Here is a 21733-nt window from a genome sequence, read left to right as displayed (position 1 = left end):
AGTGGATGTAAAGTTCAAAGTTTTGAAAATGGGCATCAGTGTGTGAGTTTGTGTTGGTGCATTTTATTTTATCGAAAGCAGACATCCTTGTTTGCATGCTGACATGGCTGTGGCACCACAAGCCAAGTCAAAGGTCCCAAATGCAACCTAGGGTCAACAACCACATCGCATTTGAGAAGGTTCAGATAGGTGCCTGACTCCAGGAATCATACTGTTGTGGTCCCTGTAGACCTCACAGATAGAACACACTTCCTATGCATTTCCCTCCAATCTCCATGTAACTCTCATTTAGAATTGTGCATGTCACACTTGTACCTTTGAAAAACTTGATACTGTGGGGTAATCCAGGAAGCTAACTCATGATCTGGCCAAACTAAGTCCGAGCCTTAGGGAGACAAGGGACTTTCCTGACTCTCTCTTTACTCCCTCTCTCTCACAAGGGCTTCCAGCCACAATAGGAGTTGGAAGCCAGTCATAAATAGCTGCAATTTAATGCACGTGTCGCTGGTCTAATGATGCAATACAGAACAATTGCTCCTTTGCTGATGCAGACCCTTGGGGTGCATTTTCTAATGCCAAAACAATTGCATTCAGGAGAGCACTTGAACATGTGTGCATTCCTTTGATGAGTCCATTGCAGATGCATTTCCTTGGCCACGCCTCTCCTAACCTGAACTGCTACTTTGCAAACACATTCCACGCGGCCCCTTTCTTAAAAATGCACTGCCGGAGCCCATTTTTTAAGAAACTACCACCAAATATAGTAGCACAACACAAAGTTTAAGCCACTGTATGCTGGGAAACCAGACCAAGAGAGACTTAAACAATCCATCAATGTTTTATTAAAATTTTTATTCACACAGTTTCTTTATGCAGAGTATGACCCTGGGGAACACAAATAGAAAGTCAGGATTGCATTTGTTTTCTCTTCTTACTAACAACCTTCATTTGTGCAGCTGCTCCCCGGGGCAATCCTCTGGCAGCTACAAGGCAGGTGTTTTTGTTCCAGCTCCAGCTGCCACAACAAATAAGTTACCATCTTAATACATTATTTTTTAATTGAAGTTTGTTTGGCAAGACACACTCCAGTTCATTACATGCTGACAGAAGAGCAAATTAGAGTGTTTCCTCCACCTTGTTTGCCGACTCAGGCAGGAGATAAATAAAAGTAGGCTAATAAAGCTCAACTTAATTAGTTCTTGATTTCTGCACCCTGACTTTAAATACCCCCAGAACACCTGAGACCAATCATGTACCGCATGTGCATCTGTAGACTGTGACAACTGGAATAAGAGGGCATCATGAAAATTTCAATGACAAAGCCTAGCATCTCTTACAAATGAGGGATGCCCATTTTTTAAGGTATAAGACAGACCCCACTGGCATAGGAATGCCATTTTTATTTCTACTTTGGGGTAGCCTAGCTTTAGGTAAGAAAGGACACAGTGTTTCTTTCTGTTAGCTTCATATGCAGCCCTGAGCAGGCTCTTCCAGTGACCTTCACAGGTAACATATTATAACATCCCTTTATTTCCTGCTTCCACCCTTCTCCAAAGTTGCCTATTCACCCCTTTTCCATTTATTGTTAACCAAGATGCAGTGCTTTAATTCTCTGACAGTCACAGTGCAGGAAAGCAGGCTAGTAAATCTCAACTCACTGCAACTCACTTTTCACTCTGGAAGCCAGAGGGAAAGCAAACTGAAAGCTCTTTACACTAATTTCATTTTGTGGCAAGATCGTAGTTTTAAACAAAAACCCATCACCAAATGCAAATGAGCAACTGTTAATTAAATTCCCAATCCCACCCAATATTTGATTCTTCCCGCACCATGAAACGTCATGGCTTATGCTTCAAAACAGATGGGAATAACAGATTTGTGAGATCGTGCAAGCCACACCATTCATTATTCTTCTCTCCTTGAATAAGTTATCTTCAGTTTCACAGTAAATATTTAATGCCAATGCACACCAAAGCTTAATTCTGTTACCCTCACTCATTCCAAGTACACCTCTACCCCGATATAACGTGACCAATATAACACAAATTCGGATATAACGCAGTAAAGCAGCGGCTCTGGAGGGGCCGAGCTGCACGCTCTGGCAGATCAAAGCAAGTTCAATATAACACAGTTTCACCTATAACGTGGTAAGATTTTTTGGCTCCCAAGGATGGCATTGTATCGGGGTAGAGTTGTACCACCTTACTCCATAAGTAGCCCTACTGAAATCAGAAAGACTACTCACAGAATAAGGTACTACCTGGGATCAGTGAGGGTGGCAGAAGAGGGCTCTCAAAGATAGAGAAAAGAGCCAACACTCCCCACACACACTCACAATAAGCTCGTTCATGCTGAAGCAGTTCTGCTCTGATGGAAGCCAGGAGGAACAATACACACATAGCAGGAAAGAACTCACTGACCAAATGAAATTTGCCTTTGAAGAACGAATTCTGTGCTCGTGAAACTGAAATGATAGGCACTAGTTTAAAGTCAGGTATACTGCCAATAAGTATTATACAAAATTCTCTCTCAGCTGTCAATGCACTTCAGTCCTTTCCTGTAGCACCCACTACTATTCCAGTCCTAAGGCTACATGTGTAGCTGGTCTGACACATGGATGATGCCCAGAGGGGAACTAGAACAAGACCAGACTTTCACTTATGCTCTAATCATGATGTGAGCCCAGGTCCCCTGAGGAAATAAGTGTCATCAGGCATTAGCCTATTAACAACAGCATCTCCAGTTCCTTGGGACAGGTTGTGTAAACACCTTCACCTTGAATAAAACCAATTTCTGTAGCCCACAAAAGCTTATGCTCAAATAAATGTGTTAGCCTCTAAGGTGCCACAAGTACTGGTCTTTTTGCATTTTCAATGTAATCTCTTCCACTTATACCTGCTAGACTGGCTATGGCAGCAGGTGCATCAGCTAGAACACTGAAGTTACTTTTTATTTCTATTTTACCTTGCTGTATTTCATGAAGATAAACACCTGCAACAGAAAGGACAATCTCCAACTGCCAGCCACACTATGGCAGAGCCAAAGAGATTCTTAAATTGGCAATTAGAACAGATTTAAAGAAAGAAATCGCAGGAGGCCAGGGAAAGTATAGAAATGGAGATCAACTTGCTGCACTTTGTCTTGTATCATCTAAAGTAGTGCATACAAAAACATCCCCCCAACCCTGCTATTTCTAGGACGAAGCTTGAGTAAGATTGATCCTTTTCTGTACTATATTAGCTACACACATCAAAGTGATGCAAGGCCAGTAGATGTGGGAGTGTACTGAAAAAAATCCTCTTTTGCTTTTGGAGCCATGGATTTAAATAATCAATTTATCATAAAGGATGATTTTTGTGGCCTCAAGCTAGCCTATAACAGTTTGAAATCTTGCTAGAGGATGACACAGGACCAACAGAAGAGGACAGCTACAAATCAAAATTGAGGTGCATTGACAAATGCACAGGAACATGTGCATAGAACTCCTCCATCATACCCTCCTATAGACAGCATGTATTTTTCATGAACATCAAGTTTGCCATACAAAAAATGCCCTGCAAACTAACACAAGGTAGAATTCCAAGACAACCACCAGAGAATCAGTATATCACAGCATGAATTATAGAGGAGCAGTTGGGAAAAGGAAGGAGGCCAACTGAAGTTGCTCAGTTTAGCTCTGCCACGAAAGTCAATGTCTGGTCTTTTACAAAACCAACAGCACTGAGAACTGTGATTGCCTTTGGGAGTGGTGGGGAGTAAGCCCTTCGACGCCATAGGCACAGCAGCCAATACTTTCTGAAATCCTCAGGCTCTTTGTTCACAGCTATTGGCTATCTGTTTAGTTCAACAAGAAGCCTGTTCCTAGTTTGTATTACATACTCTGCTCACCCCATTATAGTGCCTACTGTAAGAAGAATGATCTGGCTAAGCGGAATCTGCTCTGAGAACAGATTTCATCCTGCTTCTCAGCTATAACACAAAGATAATTTGGTTAATATGGACATAGAATCATGGGGATATCTGCTCTGCTATATTCCCTATGTACAGAAAGTAGTGCTGGTCCATGTAGTAATTTCTTGGGGAACAGATATTAATCCTCAGCCATTGGATGGATCTTAGTGCTGTAAAAAAAGCTTGCCATCTCCTCACCTTCCAATTGCATGGATGAATTTTCACTAGCACTTCAGTGCTAACATTGAAGCATCATCACATATGAAGCAGATCCCTCTTCCCAGCAGCTTATTAACGAGAAGACAGCTGAGCAGCAGACATACCATCTCCCACCCCATTGGTGTTCGCAAGACCTTTCTATGCCAGTAGGCGGCACAAAGGGGCACTAATAATTATTTTATTTACCACTTCCTCTTTTTTCTTTCTTTTTTTTTTTTTTTTTTTTAAAAGAGGCAGTGAAATGCCTAACCAGCTCACAGCTGATTATATACAACCCTGAACTGGACTAAAACCTCATAAGAGCATATAAGAGTGGGTGGCTGTGGAAAGAGAATGGGGAGAGGACTGTAATATTCCATCTCCACTGTCCCCTCTAGAACCAGCCCACGTTTTACTGTTTGAATTCCACTCTTTCTTCCATTAACACCAGCAGTTGTTTTCCCAGTGCAATGTCCACTGCCAACAACGGACACACCACGACGGCGAAGCTGCCTCTGTGGCTACAGGGCTGTCCAAGAGCTCCCAAACTCTCCACCTTCTCTAGCTGCTATCAGCCAAAGATAAAGACCACCACCACTTTTCTCCCTGGCTCCGAAGCTTTTCCATTCATTTCCAGTCCATCCTGGGCATGGCCATTCAGAACCGATTGTGCTGTTTTTCTATCATTTGTTTTTTTTAAAAAAGGAGTTTCATCTGTTTTCCACGAAAGTTACAAATGGGAGAGTGTCATCCTGTCTTCCACCAGCACAATGTCTGGACCAAACTGGTCTGTGCACTGTTTCACTGTAGCCAGGATGCTCAGGAGCCGCTGGTCCATGGCATCCAAGTGAGGGTCGGAGAGCACTGGTGAGATGGGGTCATGAGACATGGCAGTCTTTAAGGCAGACTTCAGCACTCCATTCTTCAGGTAGTTCAGTCTGTTCCAGGTGGAAACCCGGATGCTGGAAAAGAAAGATGAGCACACATCACACTAGTGCACACAGGACTTCCAGTCTAAGGTCCCATCAGCACTACCATATAGCTGCTCCGTTGAGGAGTCCAGTTACCACATGGTTATGCCTGCATAGATGGGAGCAAATTATAACTGGTATCGCTCCGCCCTCCCAAATAGGACTGTAACTGTAACATAATCAAGACCTAAAATGTTGGTAGCAGACGAAGGTGAAGGGAAAGTGATCTAATAGGTTGCATTTCTTCTAAGAATTGCTCCACGGAACTCTTGACAGGAAGAGAAAAGCTAGATCAGTCTGAAGGCCTCTCAGACAGAGCTGGGGAAGGGAACAGCGTGAGAGGTCTGACTGCTAATCCAAAACAATGCTTTACTCAGCATTACTCCAGTCAGAACTTCATCAACCATCAATCAGTCATGGATGAGAAAAGACTCAGAAGATTAACTTTCCCGACCAAGTCAGCGTACATAGCAATGTTCTTTCTACTTTGCCATTTAATCTTTTCATACTATCACATTTGAACCGTTTTCTTCTGGGGAATCTCCTGGGAATCCTCCCATCAAAGTTGCCATGTTGTAGCAATTTGCCACAGCTGAAGTCCTGACTCACATAGCTCCCTTTGGAGTGCATCACTGTCACTGAGTGTTAGGGGAGGGTGGTGTTACCCATGTTACAGGGTACTTCCTATCCCCAGGGGAAGCTGTGAATTCTGCAGTCAAAACAATTGCAACAGATTTGAGCACATTCACATGGCTACCATAGAACATTCTGTTTACAGGCTTCCCTGCCTGGAGGTGTGAGCTGTCCAAGGACCACCTGGGCTCAGTGAAAATGAAAACCAGAAGAGCAGGGAGCTGTTCCATCTTCTGCAAGGATGGAAGAGGAATTGCCTCTGGAAACCTCTCCTCTAGGACTGTGTTTGGAGAAACTTGAAGTAGAGGACACAGACTCCAAAGGAGCCACACAAAACAAGAAAAAGAAAACATTTACAAAAATTACTAGGGAAAGCTAAGGAAATGTTTAATCGTTTTTTAAAGCATTTCTATTTACTTATTTCATGCTCCTGTTGAAATTTCAATTTTCTACAGACTTTAGTGTGCTACAGAAATCAGGGGCGTTACAAAAGAAGGTAGGTCAAATGTGCTGTAGTATATAGGGGCCGTATTGGCTGTACTTGCAGTCTGAGGAGCTGAGCCTCTGTACTCTGCAAAGCTCCTGGTTTCCAGAGACACTGAAGAATTCAGGAGACAAACTTAACCCTCAAGGGGCAACTCAAGGAACTCTCAATAGACTGGCCTATTTTAAAAAGTGATGTGATTTTCGTTTCTCTGTTTGCGTTGCCCTGATGCAGCACATTCATGCAAACTACTGCACCGATTTCCTTTCTTTGTTTGGGTTTTTTAAGTGCTCATGCAACATACAGCCTATTTGTTAGCTGGACATGGAGAGCAGAGTCCACAAGAGCAAAGAAAGGCTTGCCCCATCAGGTAAGCATGGGGCCACAGAACCCAGAAATCAACAGGTTGCAGGAGACAAAAAATGAAAAAAAGCAGGATGGGGGTGCAGGTCACAGGGACAAAACGAGGGATTCAGAGTGGGACAGTGAACAGAGAATCCCAGACAACGCCATCTGCTCTAAGGAGTCATGGGATACCCTGAAGAACTCTGCCTGGATGCAGGCACAGATAAGGGACAAGAAAAAGGCCTCACAGACAGAGAACACTCTTCCCTCTATGCAGCACAATGACTAGCAGTTTTGAAGTCTCAAGTCCTCCATATAACCCAAAGCAAGAACCGCACAGGTAGCAGCAGTGCAAGCTTCTACACACTGCCTTGCCACTGTACCTCAGCCCTCAGAAGGGACATCAGGAATGAGGGTGGTTTAGTTACCATGCCTATCCAATCCCAGGCTTCTGTCAGTGAGAGTTCCAATGCAAACATCTGTCCATCAGGAACTGGCCAGAGACCAGCTCATTTCATATAAGCCACTGAACAGCTGCAGATGGAAGCTACTTGTCATTACTGATCAAAGGTAAATCTGAACCAGTGACCTAAAAGAGTTCTGTGTATAACTTTCATGTCTCCAGGCTGTCAGAGGGCTTCAATGCTATGAATTTCAGTGTGCTCCTGATTTAGATTTGGCAATTGCATACAAATAAACTCAGTGGCTTCTCCGTGACTTACTTACATGCAGCACTGATAAAGAGGAGCTAGGATGCTTCTCTCATCCAGGGAGGGGTTTCCAAAACTGAAAAACAAATTTGAAGCAGGTGAGCCAGCTGAACATGCATCCGACGAAGTGGGTATTCACCCATGAAAGCTCATGCTCCTAAACATCTGTTAGTCTATAAGGTGCCACAGGACTCTTTACCACTTTTACAGATCCAGACAAACGGCTACCCCTCTGATACTGAACACTCAGCACCCTTTCCGACCTCAGCAGATTCTGTAAGAAATTTGAAATCAAATAACCAAACAAATCCATGCTCCAACAACTCAAATCAGTTAAGCTAAAACATTCTCACCCCCATGACCAATTAGACACAACTCCCAACAGTTTCTGTTAACGTACTCAACAAACAGCAGCAGCAGAAGCTTTAGCTTTTATAGTTCTTTACCCTGCCAAGCCATCTCAAGGCACTTTAAAAACAAGCTGTGAAGAAATGTAGTGATATAGCCCACTACTGAGCTAAGGGGGAAAACAAGTGGGATATCAGTTTAGACAAAGAATGAGAGTATCAGCTCCCTGACATTCCTGGACAAGGATTGAATTGAGGAACAGCCATTTGGCACATGTAGATCCCCAAGTTAGCCAACCTCGAGCTGAAGGCCAGGGATATAAAATGTTGATCAGTTCTAATCCATCTAAACCTCACTATCACCCTTTCAGCTAGAGAACTGCCAAAAGGACTTCTTAGTATATTTTGGGCTCCATTTATACAGATGGCAAATTAACTTGCACAGAAGTTATTTTTCAGTCACTTATAAATTTAATTTAAAAAATTCTTCACAAGCCTAACAGAGTCTGCTCCTTAACAAGGGCCATTTACATGTAAAATCTGGACCTGTTTTATTCATCTGAGTTGCTAAGCATAAAAGAGCCTTAAAACATCAGAGTATTATTTTTTCACGCTTCAGAGTAGCAGCCGTGTTAGTCTGTATCCGCAAAAAGAACAGGAGTACCTATGGCATCTTAGAGACTAACAAATTTATTTCAACACGAGCTTTCATGGGCTATAGCTCACTTCTTTGGATGCATAGAATGGAACACACAGACAGGAGATATTTATACATACAGAGAACATGAAAAGGTGGAAGTACGCACACCAACAGGAAGAGTCTAATCAATTGAGATGAGCTATCGTCAGCAGGAGTCCTGCTGACGATAGCTCATCTCAATTGATTAGACTATAGCCCACGAAAGCTCGTGCTGAAATAAATTTGTTAATCTCTAAGGTGCCATAAGTACTCCTGTTCTTTTCACGCTTCAGTAACTCAAAGACAGCTGAAGGGACTTTACTCAAAATGTCAGAAGAAATTCACTTCTGGGGCTGAGATGCCCCCAGAGGAAATTGTTTCTGAAGGGTATAAGCATGTGAACACAGTTATAACAAAAGCACAGACATAACCCATGACTATCACCATGGCTATCCATTGACTAATTTGCAACTCTCCCCCACTCTAATGTCAGGACATTTTAAAAAGCCACCATTTTTGTAGGATCCACCAAAAGCCATCTGAGAGCAGCAGCAATTAACTAATATTCCTAAAGCAGAATACATCCCTGCTGGCATCATGGAAAGAGTCACTGAAGGGGCCGATGCATAAACAGCAATGAAAATTAAACGGAGCCATGTTTATTTCAGACAGATTAGAAATACTCACAAGAAGAAAAAGGAGCAGGAGAACCCAGTACTTAAATGGGAAGAAAGGCCAAGAGTAACAAGGAGGAAATGGTATTTTCAAGCCTTCTGAAGGTCTGTCTAGATGACAAAAAAGGTGCTTTAAACTCAAGTTAGCTACCAATCATGGTAGTTTGTTGGTAACTCAACCCCAAGGTTAAGTCTTCACTAAGTTAGGAAGTATTTTCAACCGGTGTTATCTAATGTACTAAGATCATACTGTAGCAAAGTGATTCACCAGTTGGAGCACCTCATTGAGACTAAGAGCGATGCTGCACAGTTTTATCCTTTAATTGTCTTCGTTCACCTTGTGACTTATCCCTCAAGCTGGGTCACCTATGGTCTCAGCCTTTTGAAATAAACCAGTGTTTTCATCCAATAGTCCTGTGATAAATGAAGGGGGGAGGGGCTGGCTCCCTTTTATGAGCACCCATCCAGCCAGTAGCTATAAAATCCTTCTTAGTAGCTGGTCTCTAATTGCTCTACCTGTAAACGGTTAAAAAATCTCACTGCTATGAACAGGTAAAAAGAAGTGAGTGGGCACCTGGCCAAAAGAGCCAATGGGAAGACTAAAACTTCTAAAAATTGAAACAAGACTCCCCTTCTGTCTGTCTGTGTTTGTTCTCCAGGAAGAGGTAGACAGGGCTGCAACCAGGCTGTAAGAAGCTTGGGGCCAGGTATTTATAAATAAATAAATAAATAAATAAATAAATAAATAAAATCAATCTATATTATACCTAGAAACTACTCATTTGAAACCCCAGATATGCAAGTAGATCAGGAAATGTCTAGGAATACACATTTCTTTATGGCTTGTGGACTCCTCTGTGCTACCCCAGATGCTTTTGTTTTCCTTGTAACCTTTAAGCTGGACCTCAAGAAAGTTATTCTTGATGCTTAACCCTTGAAGGTTTTTTTGTTGTTTTTTTTTAAATTTTAAATCTAGCAAATGCCTAAGTTCCCAGATGGTTTTTTTATTAATAAAATTTACGTTTTTTTAAGAATAGAATTGAATTTGTGTCTCTTAAGAGGATTGTGTACATTGTTTAATTAGCTGGTGAAAACAGCGGATTTCCTTTTTTCCCCTCTTTCTCAGCTCTTCCTCAGAGTGGGTGTATGCGTGGGGGGGGGGTAAGGGAGGGGGATTTGAAAGGGCTTGAGGGCACCACTACAAAAAGTTCTCTTTTCTTCCTTCCCCTTCTCTCTCTCTCTGGTAATAGCTCACATTAACTGATCACTTTCATTATAGTGTGTATGGTAACACCCATTGTTTCATGGTGTGCACGTTGTATTTTCCACTGCATGCATCCGATGAAGTGGTTTTTACCCCACAAAAAGCTTATGCTTAAATAAATGTGTTAGTCTCTAAGCTGCCACAAGTACTCCTGTTCTTTCTGCGGATACAGACTAACACGGCTGCTACTCTGAAACTTCACATATAGTGCCACATCCCACCAGCATGAACCTACCTTGTCATTCCTATATATTTTCTACTCTGGCATCACTGTGTCCAATTGATTATCATCAGCACAATACAAATGCCAAGGTTTTTGAAAGCCCATATTATTTGAAAGGATTTGCCATAAGGTATATTGACAGAGTTTTAGCTTGAGCTATTGCAATGGATAACTATGGGAAAGGCAGAGTGGGGGCCTGGATAACTGCGTGCTGCCTTTCTCATCACCAAGTGGCTGCCAGCATTAATATGCTTCCTACCTTTTGGCATTGTCCAGGAGGATAAGCATACTGGCTCCTTCATCATCCTGGAAGCTTTCATAATGATGTCGGTCAGCATTCCCAATCAAATAATCAAAGATGGCAGTGTCAATGATATCAAGGAGGCGGGGGCCTGAGTCATAAGGTGAGGTCTTCTTCACAGCATCACAGTAGCTCTCGTCATACTCCCACCTGCAGGCAGACAAGGGGAATCAAAGCAATGTCAACCCGGATGGCAATCTACTGGAACCCCCAGACACCCCTAAGAACAGACTTGAGCACTTTGCAACTGTTTTAGACAAACATATGAGCTGATCTTTCAAGTCTTGTTTATAGTTGTCTTTTTACTCACTTATCAAAGACTGTGGTGTTTAAAAAGTGGATTTTTAGGGCTGTTGATCAATCACACTTCATTCGTACAATTAACTAAAAAAAATCAATCAAGATTAATCGCCATTTTAATCACACTGTTAAACAACAGAATATTAATTGAAATTCATTAAATATTCTGGATGTTTTTCTACATTTTCAAATATATTGATTTCAATTACAACACAATACAAAGTGTACAGTATTCACTATTATAAATATTTTCACTGTAAAAATAAAAAATTGTATTTTTCAGTACACTATTCCTACTGTCTCAATTTATTTTCCTCCATCCAATCTAACTTCTCTCTCTACTGAAAATGACCCAAGCAACATTACCAGTGACCCCTGCCTGGCCAAGTCTAAAGGCCTTCTTTGTCTACTCATTCTCCTTTATAGCACACAGAAGGAAATATCAGGGTTAGAGTTACTGTGCCCTCTCCCTTTAAGGACTGAACATATGCTGAGGGGGCTCAAAGGGGATAGTTCTGGTCGCAGCAGCAGAATTTTGGTGTGCTATGAAAAGACTGAGCTGAAATGGGGTTGTGTAAGCTCTGCATGTGTTTTTGGACACTAAGTTTAATAAAATCCAGTTTTAAAACTGTCCCCGGTCTGTGAGTGCAACACCTTCGACACAATGATCATCCTTTATACTCTGAAAGCCTCACCTGCATGCATTTCCACGATACAATTTGTCTTCTACTTCTGTCTACTCCTTCAGAGTTCTGTTTGGAAGCACCTCATTTTCTTCTCCACTAGCAAGCTTTCAGGGTAGAGCCCTGCATAAGATTTTTTTTAAATCCCTCCTCTGCTATTATAGCAGTCGGTGCTGCTGGACCTGTGGGACCCCAGTCCTGCTGCAGGGTTCTATTTCAGGGTTCTCTGTCTTCTCTCCTTTCTATATACTCATTCTCTGTGCCTGGGGTCCTGAAACTCTTTCATTCTGCAGACCACTCTACAGAAATCTCTCTTATGGAACAGCTCCAATCCCAATACCCAAACCCAGAGAACTTACTTCTCAAAGTATTTCAGTCTTTGGACCACCAGGAAGTGCTCCATGGATAACATTTTGAGAATTGTTGCCCATCCCCACAGTTTCATGCTGATTTCACAATGAACATTTATTTCCAGTGTCTAACTGCAATACTCCATCCTCAACATCCTGCCACTGTTTCAACCTCAAGTGGCAAAAGGGACAAAGTGCCTTTCCTCCCAAAGCTTTTACTCCCCCTTCATTATCACAGTTAACAACTCCATTCTCTTCCTAGTTACCAAGCCTTGAAACATGGGTGTTATGCCCACCACTCCACAGCCAGGCTCTTGCTAAGTCTTGTTTCTTCCTCTTTCTCAAATCCATTCTTCCTCTCCACACAATCTGCTAATACCCTGATTTATGCCCTACCCATCTGTCATCTTGACTAGGAAGAAGTACAACTTCTACAGCACCTTCCATCGATGGATCTCAAAATTCTTCACAAAACATTAACTAAGACTAAAAACCCCTAAGAAGGTTTGTATTCCCATTTTACAAAATGGAGAGGTTATTAACTGATCTGCCCAAAGTCAGAGTGAGTCAGCAGCAGAGGCAAAAATAGAATTTAGCTGTTGCAACCATTACCAATGCTGTCTCCCAGAGGACAAGAATAAGTTCTACGCTGGCCTCCCTGTATCTAACCTATCCTCTATCTATCCAAAATACTGTGGGCCAAAGTCTTCTCCTCTCATTGCACTGACAGTCCTCAAATCCTTTCTCACTGGCTTCCTCCTTTTCTTCCTGCATCAAGCCCAAACTCCACATCTTCACCTTTAATATTCGGAACATCACTCCAACATCTCATCTTGTATTTCTTCCTATGCCCCATGCACACTCTAAGTGTCACTCATAACACTCTCCTAAATGCTCCCCTGCCGCCTCCTAGCAGTCTTTAATTCATATTTTTTAATGACAGCTCTTACTCCACTTGGAACAGCTTTCTCTTTCCCCTGCACCATGCTACATTCCCCTTTCTATCCACCATTTGTCAATCAAGTTACCACACTGATCCTTCTCCAGCACCATCTGCTCCTACATTTACTTCTGATAATTTTTATTCTATTGAAGAGCTTAATTGTGACTCCGAAGGTCAGGGATCTTATCTAGTACATGATTGTAGAAAGCTATGTACACTAATGGCACTAAATGAATAATGTTAAACAGAATTATTCAAGACAGAGCAGCAGCTTTGAGGAGAAAAACGCCTACACAAATATCTTCCATAATTAGGAGCAGCAGAAAGGACATTACATGCCATATAGAACATATGTCTATTTCTTCCCCTACTCCTGAAGACAGGTTTCCAGAGAGTGAAAGCAGCAATATAGTTAAGTACATGACAAAAGAGCAATGTTATCTGATTCTATCTGCATGGGCAAGAACAAAGTACTTTATAACATAAGGATTGTCATGTTAGACCTGGAGCTTGTCTACACAGTGGGGTAAGGCACTTTATGGATGTGTGATTTCTGAAGTGCACTAAAGTTGTTGTGCATTTATAGTCCACACAGACCCTGCTGGTATGCTTTAACATAATGGTATTTGAAATAGTACTATGCTAGAGCACACAAGGGAACTTATAGTGCACACCAACAGGGTTACAATTAATGCATAACACCTCAGTGTGCTTTAAAATCATGCCCTTATAGTGTGCATTGCCCCATCATGCAGAAAAGCTCTAGCTCTGACTCCAACATGGTAAAACATAGCGTAAATGGGCCTCCTAAGTTGAGAAACAACTTCTTAACAGAAGCAAAATGTTTCCTGTTCTCTTTTCCACAAATACATCATCAAGTGATCCATCCCCAGTCACTCATTCCCAGCTTCTGGCAAACAGAGACTAGGGACACCACCCCTGCCCATCCTGGCTAATAGCCAATTGATGGACCTATCCCTCCATGAATGTATCGAGTTCTTTTTTGAACCCTATTATAGTCTTGGCCTTCACAACCACCTCTGGCAAGGAGTTCCACGCAAAAAAAAAAAAAGTTCAGATTTTTTCTGTGAATAGCTAACTAGTTAGAAACTGATGAAAATAGCTACACCAAAAATCTATTCAGCAAACAAGATTTCAGGGGCTGAAAATGTTTTTCTGGTCACTTGTCCTGGATCAATGCTTGGAAGTTTACTGAGCCTGAAGTCATTTGGGCTAGTGTTTCTGTCCTAATGAGTTTTTGAGATCCCATGTCTGTCTTATAACGATCAGGCCCACACTGGTCTCTGTCTAACAGTGCTCTTTGGACATGGGTCCAGATCCCTACATGTTGCTGGCATACAAACAAACAAACAAACAAACAAACAAACAAACAACTTTTCAGTTCCAAACTATTTAAGGTGAGATATACTTTGCAGAAAATAACACAAAAATTTGAACTTTAAAATAAATAAGGAGCGAACTTCATCTCTTCCAGGCTGCACAGAATCTCCCTCAAACACACCGAAATTACTCTGGCATGAAAGCTTTTGACACAGGTGCACAATAACAAAACAAAAAAAACAAACAAACACAAAAATAGAACCAATAAAACCCCATGAAATTAGGCAAAAAGACTACTAACTCAGTGTCACAGAAGTCTCTTGAGCCAAATTCTAGAGGCACAGTATAAAAGAAAGCCTCAACAGTGAGAGGCAAGCAGCTAAGATTCCACAGTCAACTCAGGTATGGCTGAATTGCTCACTGACTTGTGTGGCAAGTTACTTTCCAGGGAAGAAGTCGGGGAAAAAATGACACTTAGCATTCCCGGATGTCCATAGGATTTTTCCCCCTCTCACTCAAATTAATGCTTGTCCCATCAGAGGCCTTCACTAGTAGTTCTGTTTCAAGAAAAACTGGCTGAAAGTTCCTTTGGATCTTGTGAACACTGCTCTTTAAACAGCCCAAGTCACTGCAAAGATTGGTGTATTCTGAACTGCTGCAGTAGGCCTATGAGGTTCTTATACCTGGCCAATTTGCCTTCACGGTAAGTCCTTCCCCAAGGATGCCGGTGCTTCTGAAGAGGCCAGACATCCGGAAGCCATAGCGTGACTGACCCCTCCATGATATCTCCATCAGCACAAGCTGGTTCTGTTTCTCGACAATAGTAGCACTTCCCATAGAAACAGGTACTATTACCTTCAAAAACAAAAAAAACATATTACAAGAAGAGTAGTAACTCTATGGAAGCTCAAACAAAAGAGAGGAGCAGCCTGAAGGACCTTTAGAGAGATTTCCACAAAGAAGTCCTTTCAACAATTCACTTCATTTCGCCTTCCTCTTCCTTCCCTCAAGAGGAAACCAAAACTTCTCTTTTTCCATTTGGAACTTCTTTCCAAAAGAGAGATAACCAACAGGAAATTATTCATCTTTGACAAGATGAAAAGCTCACTTTAAAAGGATCCACTGAATAGACAAGGGAAAACACACACACAAAAAACTACATTAGAAGAACATTATTAAGTTTGTAAAGTCAAGCACTCAGACATTAGGAAATACAAAAATTTCTTGTGCTCACATGCTTAGGGTTTAATGGACTGCACATGTGGGGTTGGGAAGGAATCTTCCTCCAGGTCGCATTGGCAGTGATTTGGGGCGGGGAGAGGACAATTTGCCCTTCCCTGCAGCATGTGGGCATGGCTCACTTGCCAGGATTATCCGGGTATCCTCCTTTAAACTTGTCCATGCCATTGCAAAGGACTCAGGCATTGGTTCACCTCTGTCCTTCCTAGTCCCTGCCTGCAGCACATAATAGCCTGACTTAATTTCGGTTGGTGGGTTTAACAGGAGGGGGCTGGTGACCTGTGATATACAGGAGGCCAGACTATATGATCTGGAGGTCCTTTCTGGCCTTAAATTCTGTAACTATGACATTGAACAATGAAGAGAAAACATAATACTGAATTAGTTGCTCAATTAAGTGAGCACTACCATCCAGTGCAGTGAATGAGAAGAGGGATGAAGTGGGAAAAAATAGTATTTGATCATGCACAAAGGGGTCAAACTAAGGTTGCACAGGCAATCTTAATTCTGGCATTTCCTAACTTCTGAGTGCTTGGCTTTGCAATCTTAATTATATTAAGTTTTTGTGTTATATCCTAGGTTTAAAAAAAAAAAAAAAAAAAAAAAGCATATGGGTGGGGAGGAAAGAAATTCCACCATTCTGACACCTACTTGGGTCATCTGCAGGATTGGATCCTTTAAAATTCTATTGCAAAGACCTCTGCCATTCAAGCAAATGGAGTAGCTGATAGCAATAGTATGTTGTCATCCTCTGTGTCAGGGGTCGGCAACCTTTCAGAAGTGCTGTGCTGAGTCTTCATTTATTCACTCTAATTTAAGGTTTCGCATGCCAATCATACATTTTCACGTTTTTAGAAGGTCTCTTTCTATAAGTGTATAATATATAACTAAACTATTGTTGTATGTAAAGTAAATAAGATTTTTAAAATGTTTAAGAAGCTTCATTTAAAATTAAATTAAAATGCAGAGCCCCCAGACCAGTGGCCAGGACCGGGGGCCAGGACCCAGGCAGTGAGAGTGCCACTGAAAAATCAGCTCATGTGCGCCTTCAGCATGCGTGCCATAGGTTGCCTACCCCTGCTCTATGTGGACTAGTTCTGGGCATGGCGGTGGATGGGACGCTGCCAGAGGGTTTCACTGCTTCTGACAGCAGAGAAATGATGAGACTCAGGAATCTTATGTTCCATTTCAGGCTCTGGAGAGAAATGTGTTCTAACAGGCAAAGCCTCTTCTGCCTATCCCTCCCTGCCCCCAGCCCCTCACTTTCACCCTTGCTGCTATATCCTTCCAATCTTTTTCACCCCCATCTCCAAGTCCCAGTCTCTTGCCCAGCCAGCCCTAGTTCCTGTGCACCTTCTGGCTCCTCATTCCCAGTTTCCCCACCGAGCTCCTCATTTAATCTGCTTCTTTTCTCCCAACCTCCAGTCACCCTACCACCTTGTCCCCCACCCTGGCTTCTCATTCTATCTCCCCACACACTGCCCCCGCTCTTTGTCCTGACCCACTCCTCTGCACCCCATCACCGTAGGTTTGGCACTTGTCTCCTTTGCTTTCAAATCAGACAGATTCTCCCTCCATGCTGCTTTGGCATCAGCAAAGGGAGCACTCCCAGCAAAGGAGACACTGGCTCCATGTAACACTCCCAGCCACAGCAAAGACAACAGCTGTGACTGGAGAGAGAGTCCTCCTTCAGGCCCTGGCTGCAGCATGCCTAGTGGGGATGGAATCTTCAAATTTTTAAAAGGCTTATAACTTGGCCAAATTTAGTCAGGTTTCATAGGGGGTAGCAAAAAGCACATCCCCGTCACAAAGGATACCATGTTTCTAAATTTCAAGTCCCTATTCCACAGAATGGGGGCACAAGAGCTCCCTTCTCTAAAAAAGGGAAAAAAGTTGCCTGAATTTTTGAACATAGGTGAAACAACAATTTTTCATTAGCCTCATTTTCTGAAACAGCTGAATCATTTTGACTGAAATTTCAAAAAAAACCCACAACCTCAGCATAAGGCAGAGACCTGGCGTGGTATATTTTAGCCTGAACAGTTAAAGTTTGGCAGAGTTATAAACAACTGAAAATACAGTCTTATAACTGGAAGTGTCTGACAACCTTAATAAGTGCTACCAGCCCTGCCCATCAAACATACATAAAAACAATACATTGTTGATGAACAGTTGTCTCTAAATATGTTTTCTGACAAAGAAATATGATACTTTAGAATCTGACTGAAGTATTAATGGTTGTAGCACAGGACATTTTCCGAGGCATAATGACCACCAGCCAGGACTCTGCCCTTGAGCCATTAACCCCCAGAAAATACCCCATCAACATTATTACTATAAATTAAATGAATGAAACTGTTCTGGGACATCTAGTTATGAACATCTTATCCAGTTCTATAATCATGTTGCTATGCCAGGCACACTGTTGGTGCTATACAAACATCATCATCCATCACCATCTGATATCTTAACAAGCCACATCGTTCCAAACGTCCATTCAGTTTACTCAGAGTAAAAGATAATTCAATTTTTTCAATTCAGGTCTATTCCTAAATTCTTCTGAACGCTTCTGACATTAGGAAGAAAATACTTATTCAAACAAATACCTGCAAAAGGGAACAAAAATTACAGGCAAACCAAAGTATTCTTTGTTGAAAAATAATCCCACCCCCATTTCCCCACCAAACAAGGTTACACCAGTGTTAAAAACCCTCTGAAGGGCTGGAAGCAGTTTATCAGGTTCCTAGATAGTAGTTAACTGTCCTACAGTTGTCAGTTTCCCACTGCTCCTTTTTTTTTTTTTTTTTTAAATAAACATGCTTATTTTCAGTGGGCTGCACGATACATAGCATCCACTTACCCAGCATCAGGAAGGTACTCAGCAGCTGCTCTGTTGCAACGGGTTTGATCTCTGTACGCAGATTCACAAATCTGCCAATAACCAGTGGAGCTCGCCGGAAACCCAGAATTCTGTTTTTTTTTAAGGGGGGGTGGGGAGAAGGGATGACAAAGTATGAGCATTTTAACAGGGATAGCAGTTTCAAATCTAAAAACCACATCAAATCTCCAAGCCACTGAGCAAATTCAAAGATGGCTGCCTTATAGCAGGTGCTAAGCTTGGAATCCCATTGGAAATTAACCCTTCACCATTTGTACCTTCTATCTTCTTTCAAGACTTTCCTTTAGCTAAGGAAGGCTGGATGGACAAGACTCCCTTTGCAGCCCATCAGCAATGCTCCTATATTGGTCTGAGTGGTCACTGCAGAGCAGCATGAGATGCACCTTTTCTTCAAGGGCCAAATACAGTGTCTTCACAGAACTCAGCCCAGGAAATGAGACCTCATATCACAAAATATATTGTGTCTCACGTAGGAGCTCAAAGCAAACACCACAGGGCCTTGGGCTGGCCACATGGAAAGATAATTTATACTAATTCCCAGAAGCCACCTGATAAACTCTGTTGTAATTTAAACTCCAATTCAGTTAAACTTGAGAGCAGACAAGCTGGTTTGAGAGAACTGGGTGTCTTTGGAAAGCATAAAGACATTTAGAAACACGAGAGAGGGGGGAAAGATAGTTAGCAGGTAAGCACAAGTCTCTCAGGGAGTTCTGTTCCTGTATCTGTTAGACTTACTGTGTGACCACAGGCAACTTAGGTATTCAGAGTGGGATTTTCAGAAGTGCCTAAGTGAGTTTGGAGCACAAGTATCAATACAATTTGCACTCTTAACTCACTTAGGCACGTTTGAAAGACTCACCCTAAATCTTTATGCCTCAGTTGTCCCCTCTGTAAAATGGAAATACTTATCTCACAGAGGTACTATGAAAGTTAGTTCTTTAACATTTGTAAACTGCTTTTAGATCCTCAGACAGAAAGCCCAAAGAAGTGCAAAGTGTTATTCAAAATAGGCAAAGAAGAATGTTTGTCTTAACAAATCACACCTGAGATATACAGGACAGTAAAAGAGTCCAACAGATTTGGATGTGTGCAATTATCCAATTTGTATGAGCAAATGTGATAGTCTTAATTCTGTGCCCCTTTGCATATGGCTATTTAAAATAAGTATCCTTTGAAGTGTCAGCATCAGAGTTAAATATTAGCACCCTATTGTGATGAATGGGAAAAATGTCAGTTCACACCTCACGAGAACCATTGCTTAGGTATAAGACAGCACTACATGGAATCATATTCGAAAGGTCATCTTTGCAACATAACCACAAGAAACATACTTAAAACAAAAAAAAAAAATAAAGCTTGCAATTTGCGCAATTTGAAGCTGCTGTGGATGCCAGAAAAACAAAGTACAAGTGGTCCAGATCCACCCCAGGTGTCAAACTCATGCTCCACAGAGACCCCTCCCACAGATCTAGGAACAACAATTTTCAGCTCTGAAAGAACTCCCATCAGACCTTCTTGACTGAAAGTAGGCAGCTGCCACACAAGTCCTGAAGAGGTTGTACATTACGAGAAAAAGTTGGAAAATCTGATCTCTCACTGGACAGCTCTAGAGAAACAAGAGCCCAATGGTGCTGGGGCAGTATCCCTTATAGAAACAGAACCTTTACTCTATTTAGTCCAATATAATCCTATTGTAGGAAAAAAGTGTGGCTGAGAAAGGACATCACCATGCCCTATGCAGGAAAATAGACCCTACTTTGTCTCCCTGATTGTGGAATATGAAAGAAAACTGGCATAAAGTTCAGAGCAACAATTCAACACAGGAATTGGAGCACAGCAACTGTCATGCTAGATCAGACCTATGGTCCAACGTCCAGTATCCTGTCTCTAACAGAGTCCAGCACCAGACAAGTCAGAGAAAGGTGCAAGAAACCACCCAGTTCCTAACAGTTAACAATCGGCTTAATATCTCTTCTAAAAGCTACTGTAGTATTAACTATGTGACCAAATCCCTTTCTGAGTCTTGCTCAGTTTTTGACCTCAATGGTATCCTCTGGCAATAAATTCCACAGCGGAATTGCATGTTTGTGAAAATATATTTCCTTTTAACAGTTTTGAATTTGCCCTCTTTCAATTTCATTTAATCTCCCTTTGTTCTTGTGTTATGAGACAAGAGAACAGAACGTTCCAATCTACCTTCTCTAGATCATTCATTATTTTGTACACTTTTATCGTGTTCCCTTTTATTCACCATCTCCTTTCTAAAGTAAGAGATTCCAACATTTTCACTTTTTCTTCATATGAGTTTTTTTTCATTCCCTTAATTATTTTCTATACCCTTTTCTAAAACGCCTCCTCATTATCTAATAGCCTTTTTGAAATGGAGTGACCAATACCACAAGCAGTATTCTAGATGAAGCTGCACCATTGATTCATATAATGGAATTATAATATATTCCATAGTATTTTCCACTCCTTTAGGTATCCTAACATCTTATATATCCATATATCCAACTGTCTGGATATATGGACTCTCTACTCAGACCCTATGCCACCAGCACTCCCAGCTATCTCCGTGACACCACTGATTTCCTGAGGAAACTACAATGTATTGGTGACCTCCCAGAAAACACCATCCTAGCCACCATGGATGTAGAGGCTCTCTACACAAACATCCCACACACAGATGGAATACAAGCTGTCAGGAACACTATCCCTGATGATGCCACAGCACAACTGGCTGCTGAGCTCTGTGCCTTTATACTTACACACAACTATTTCAAATTTGATGACAATATATATCTCCAGATCAGTGGCACTGCTATGGGCACCCGCATGGCCCCACAATATGCCAATATCTTCATGGCTGACCTGGAACAACGCTTCCTCAAGTCTCGTCCACTCACACCTCTTCTCTACCTACGCTACATTGATGACATCTTCATCATCTGGACCCATGGGAAGGAGACTCTGGAAAAATTCCACCATGATTTCAACAGCTTCCACCCCACCATCAACCTCAGCCTGGACCAATCTACACGGGAGGTCCACTTTCTTGACACCACGGTGCAAATAAGTGATGGTCACATTAACACCACCCTATATCGAAAACCCACCGACCGCTATGCCTACCTTCATGCCTCCAGCTTCCATCCCGGGCACATCACACGATCCATTGTCTACAGCCAAGCACTGAGG

At 42.0% G+C, this 21733-nt stretch overlaps 1 protein-coding gene across 7 annotated transcripts in view; it reads right to left on the bottom strand.

The window, feature by feature from the left end:
* Positions 1–819: 819 nt before the first annotated feature.
* The window catches only part of FAM20B (FAM20B glycosaminoglycan xylosylkinase), a 35456-nt gene continuing 14542 nt past the window's right edge, over positions 820–21733 (bottom strand). For 2 of the 7 annotated variants that reach the window (XM_030572051.1, XM_030572052.1), the window contains 6 exons: positions 18497–18606; positions 15081–15252; positions 10739–10930; positions 7309–7368; positions 5937–6068; positions 820–5111 (listed from right to left, as the gene is read on the bottom strand). In XM_030572051.1, coding sequence (XP_030427911.1) covers positions 4880–5111; positions 5937–6068; positions 7309–7368; positions 10739–10930; positions 15081–15252; positions 18497–18606 — 898 coding nt within the window. In that variant the 3' untranslated portion in view covers positions 820–4879. Of the gene's footprint in view, positions 5112–5877; positions 6069–7304; positions 7369–10738; positions 10931–15080; positions 15253–18496; positions 18607–21733 lie in introns of those variants that run through there. The other 5 variants (XM_030572053.1, XM_030572055.1, XM_030572054.1 and 2 more) reach the window with 5 other exon arrangements.

Source organism: Gopherus evgoodei, chromosome 8, assembly GCF_007399415.2.
Source record: "Gopherus evgoodei ecotype Sinaloan lineage chromosome 8, rGopEvg1_v1.p, whole genome shotgun sequence".
NCBI classification, from domain to species: domain Eukaryota; kingdom Metazoa; phylum Chordata; order Testudines; family Testudinidae; genus Gopherus; species Gopherus evgoodei.
This window is presented reverse-complemented; position numbering and strand designations above follow the sequence as displayed.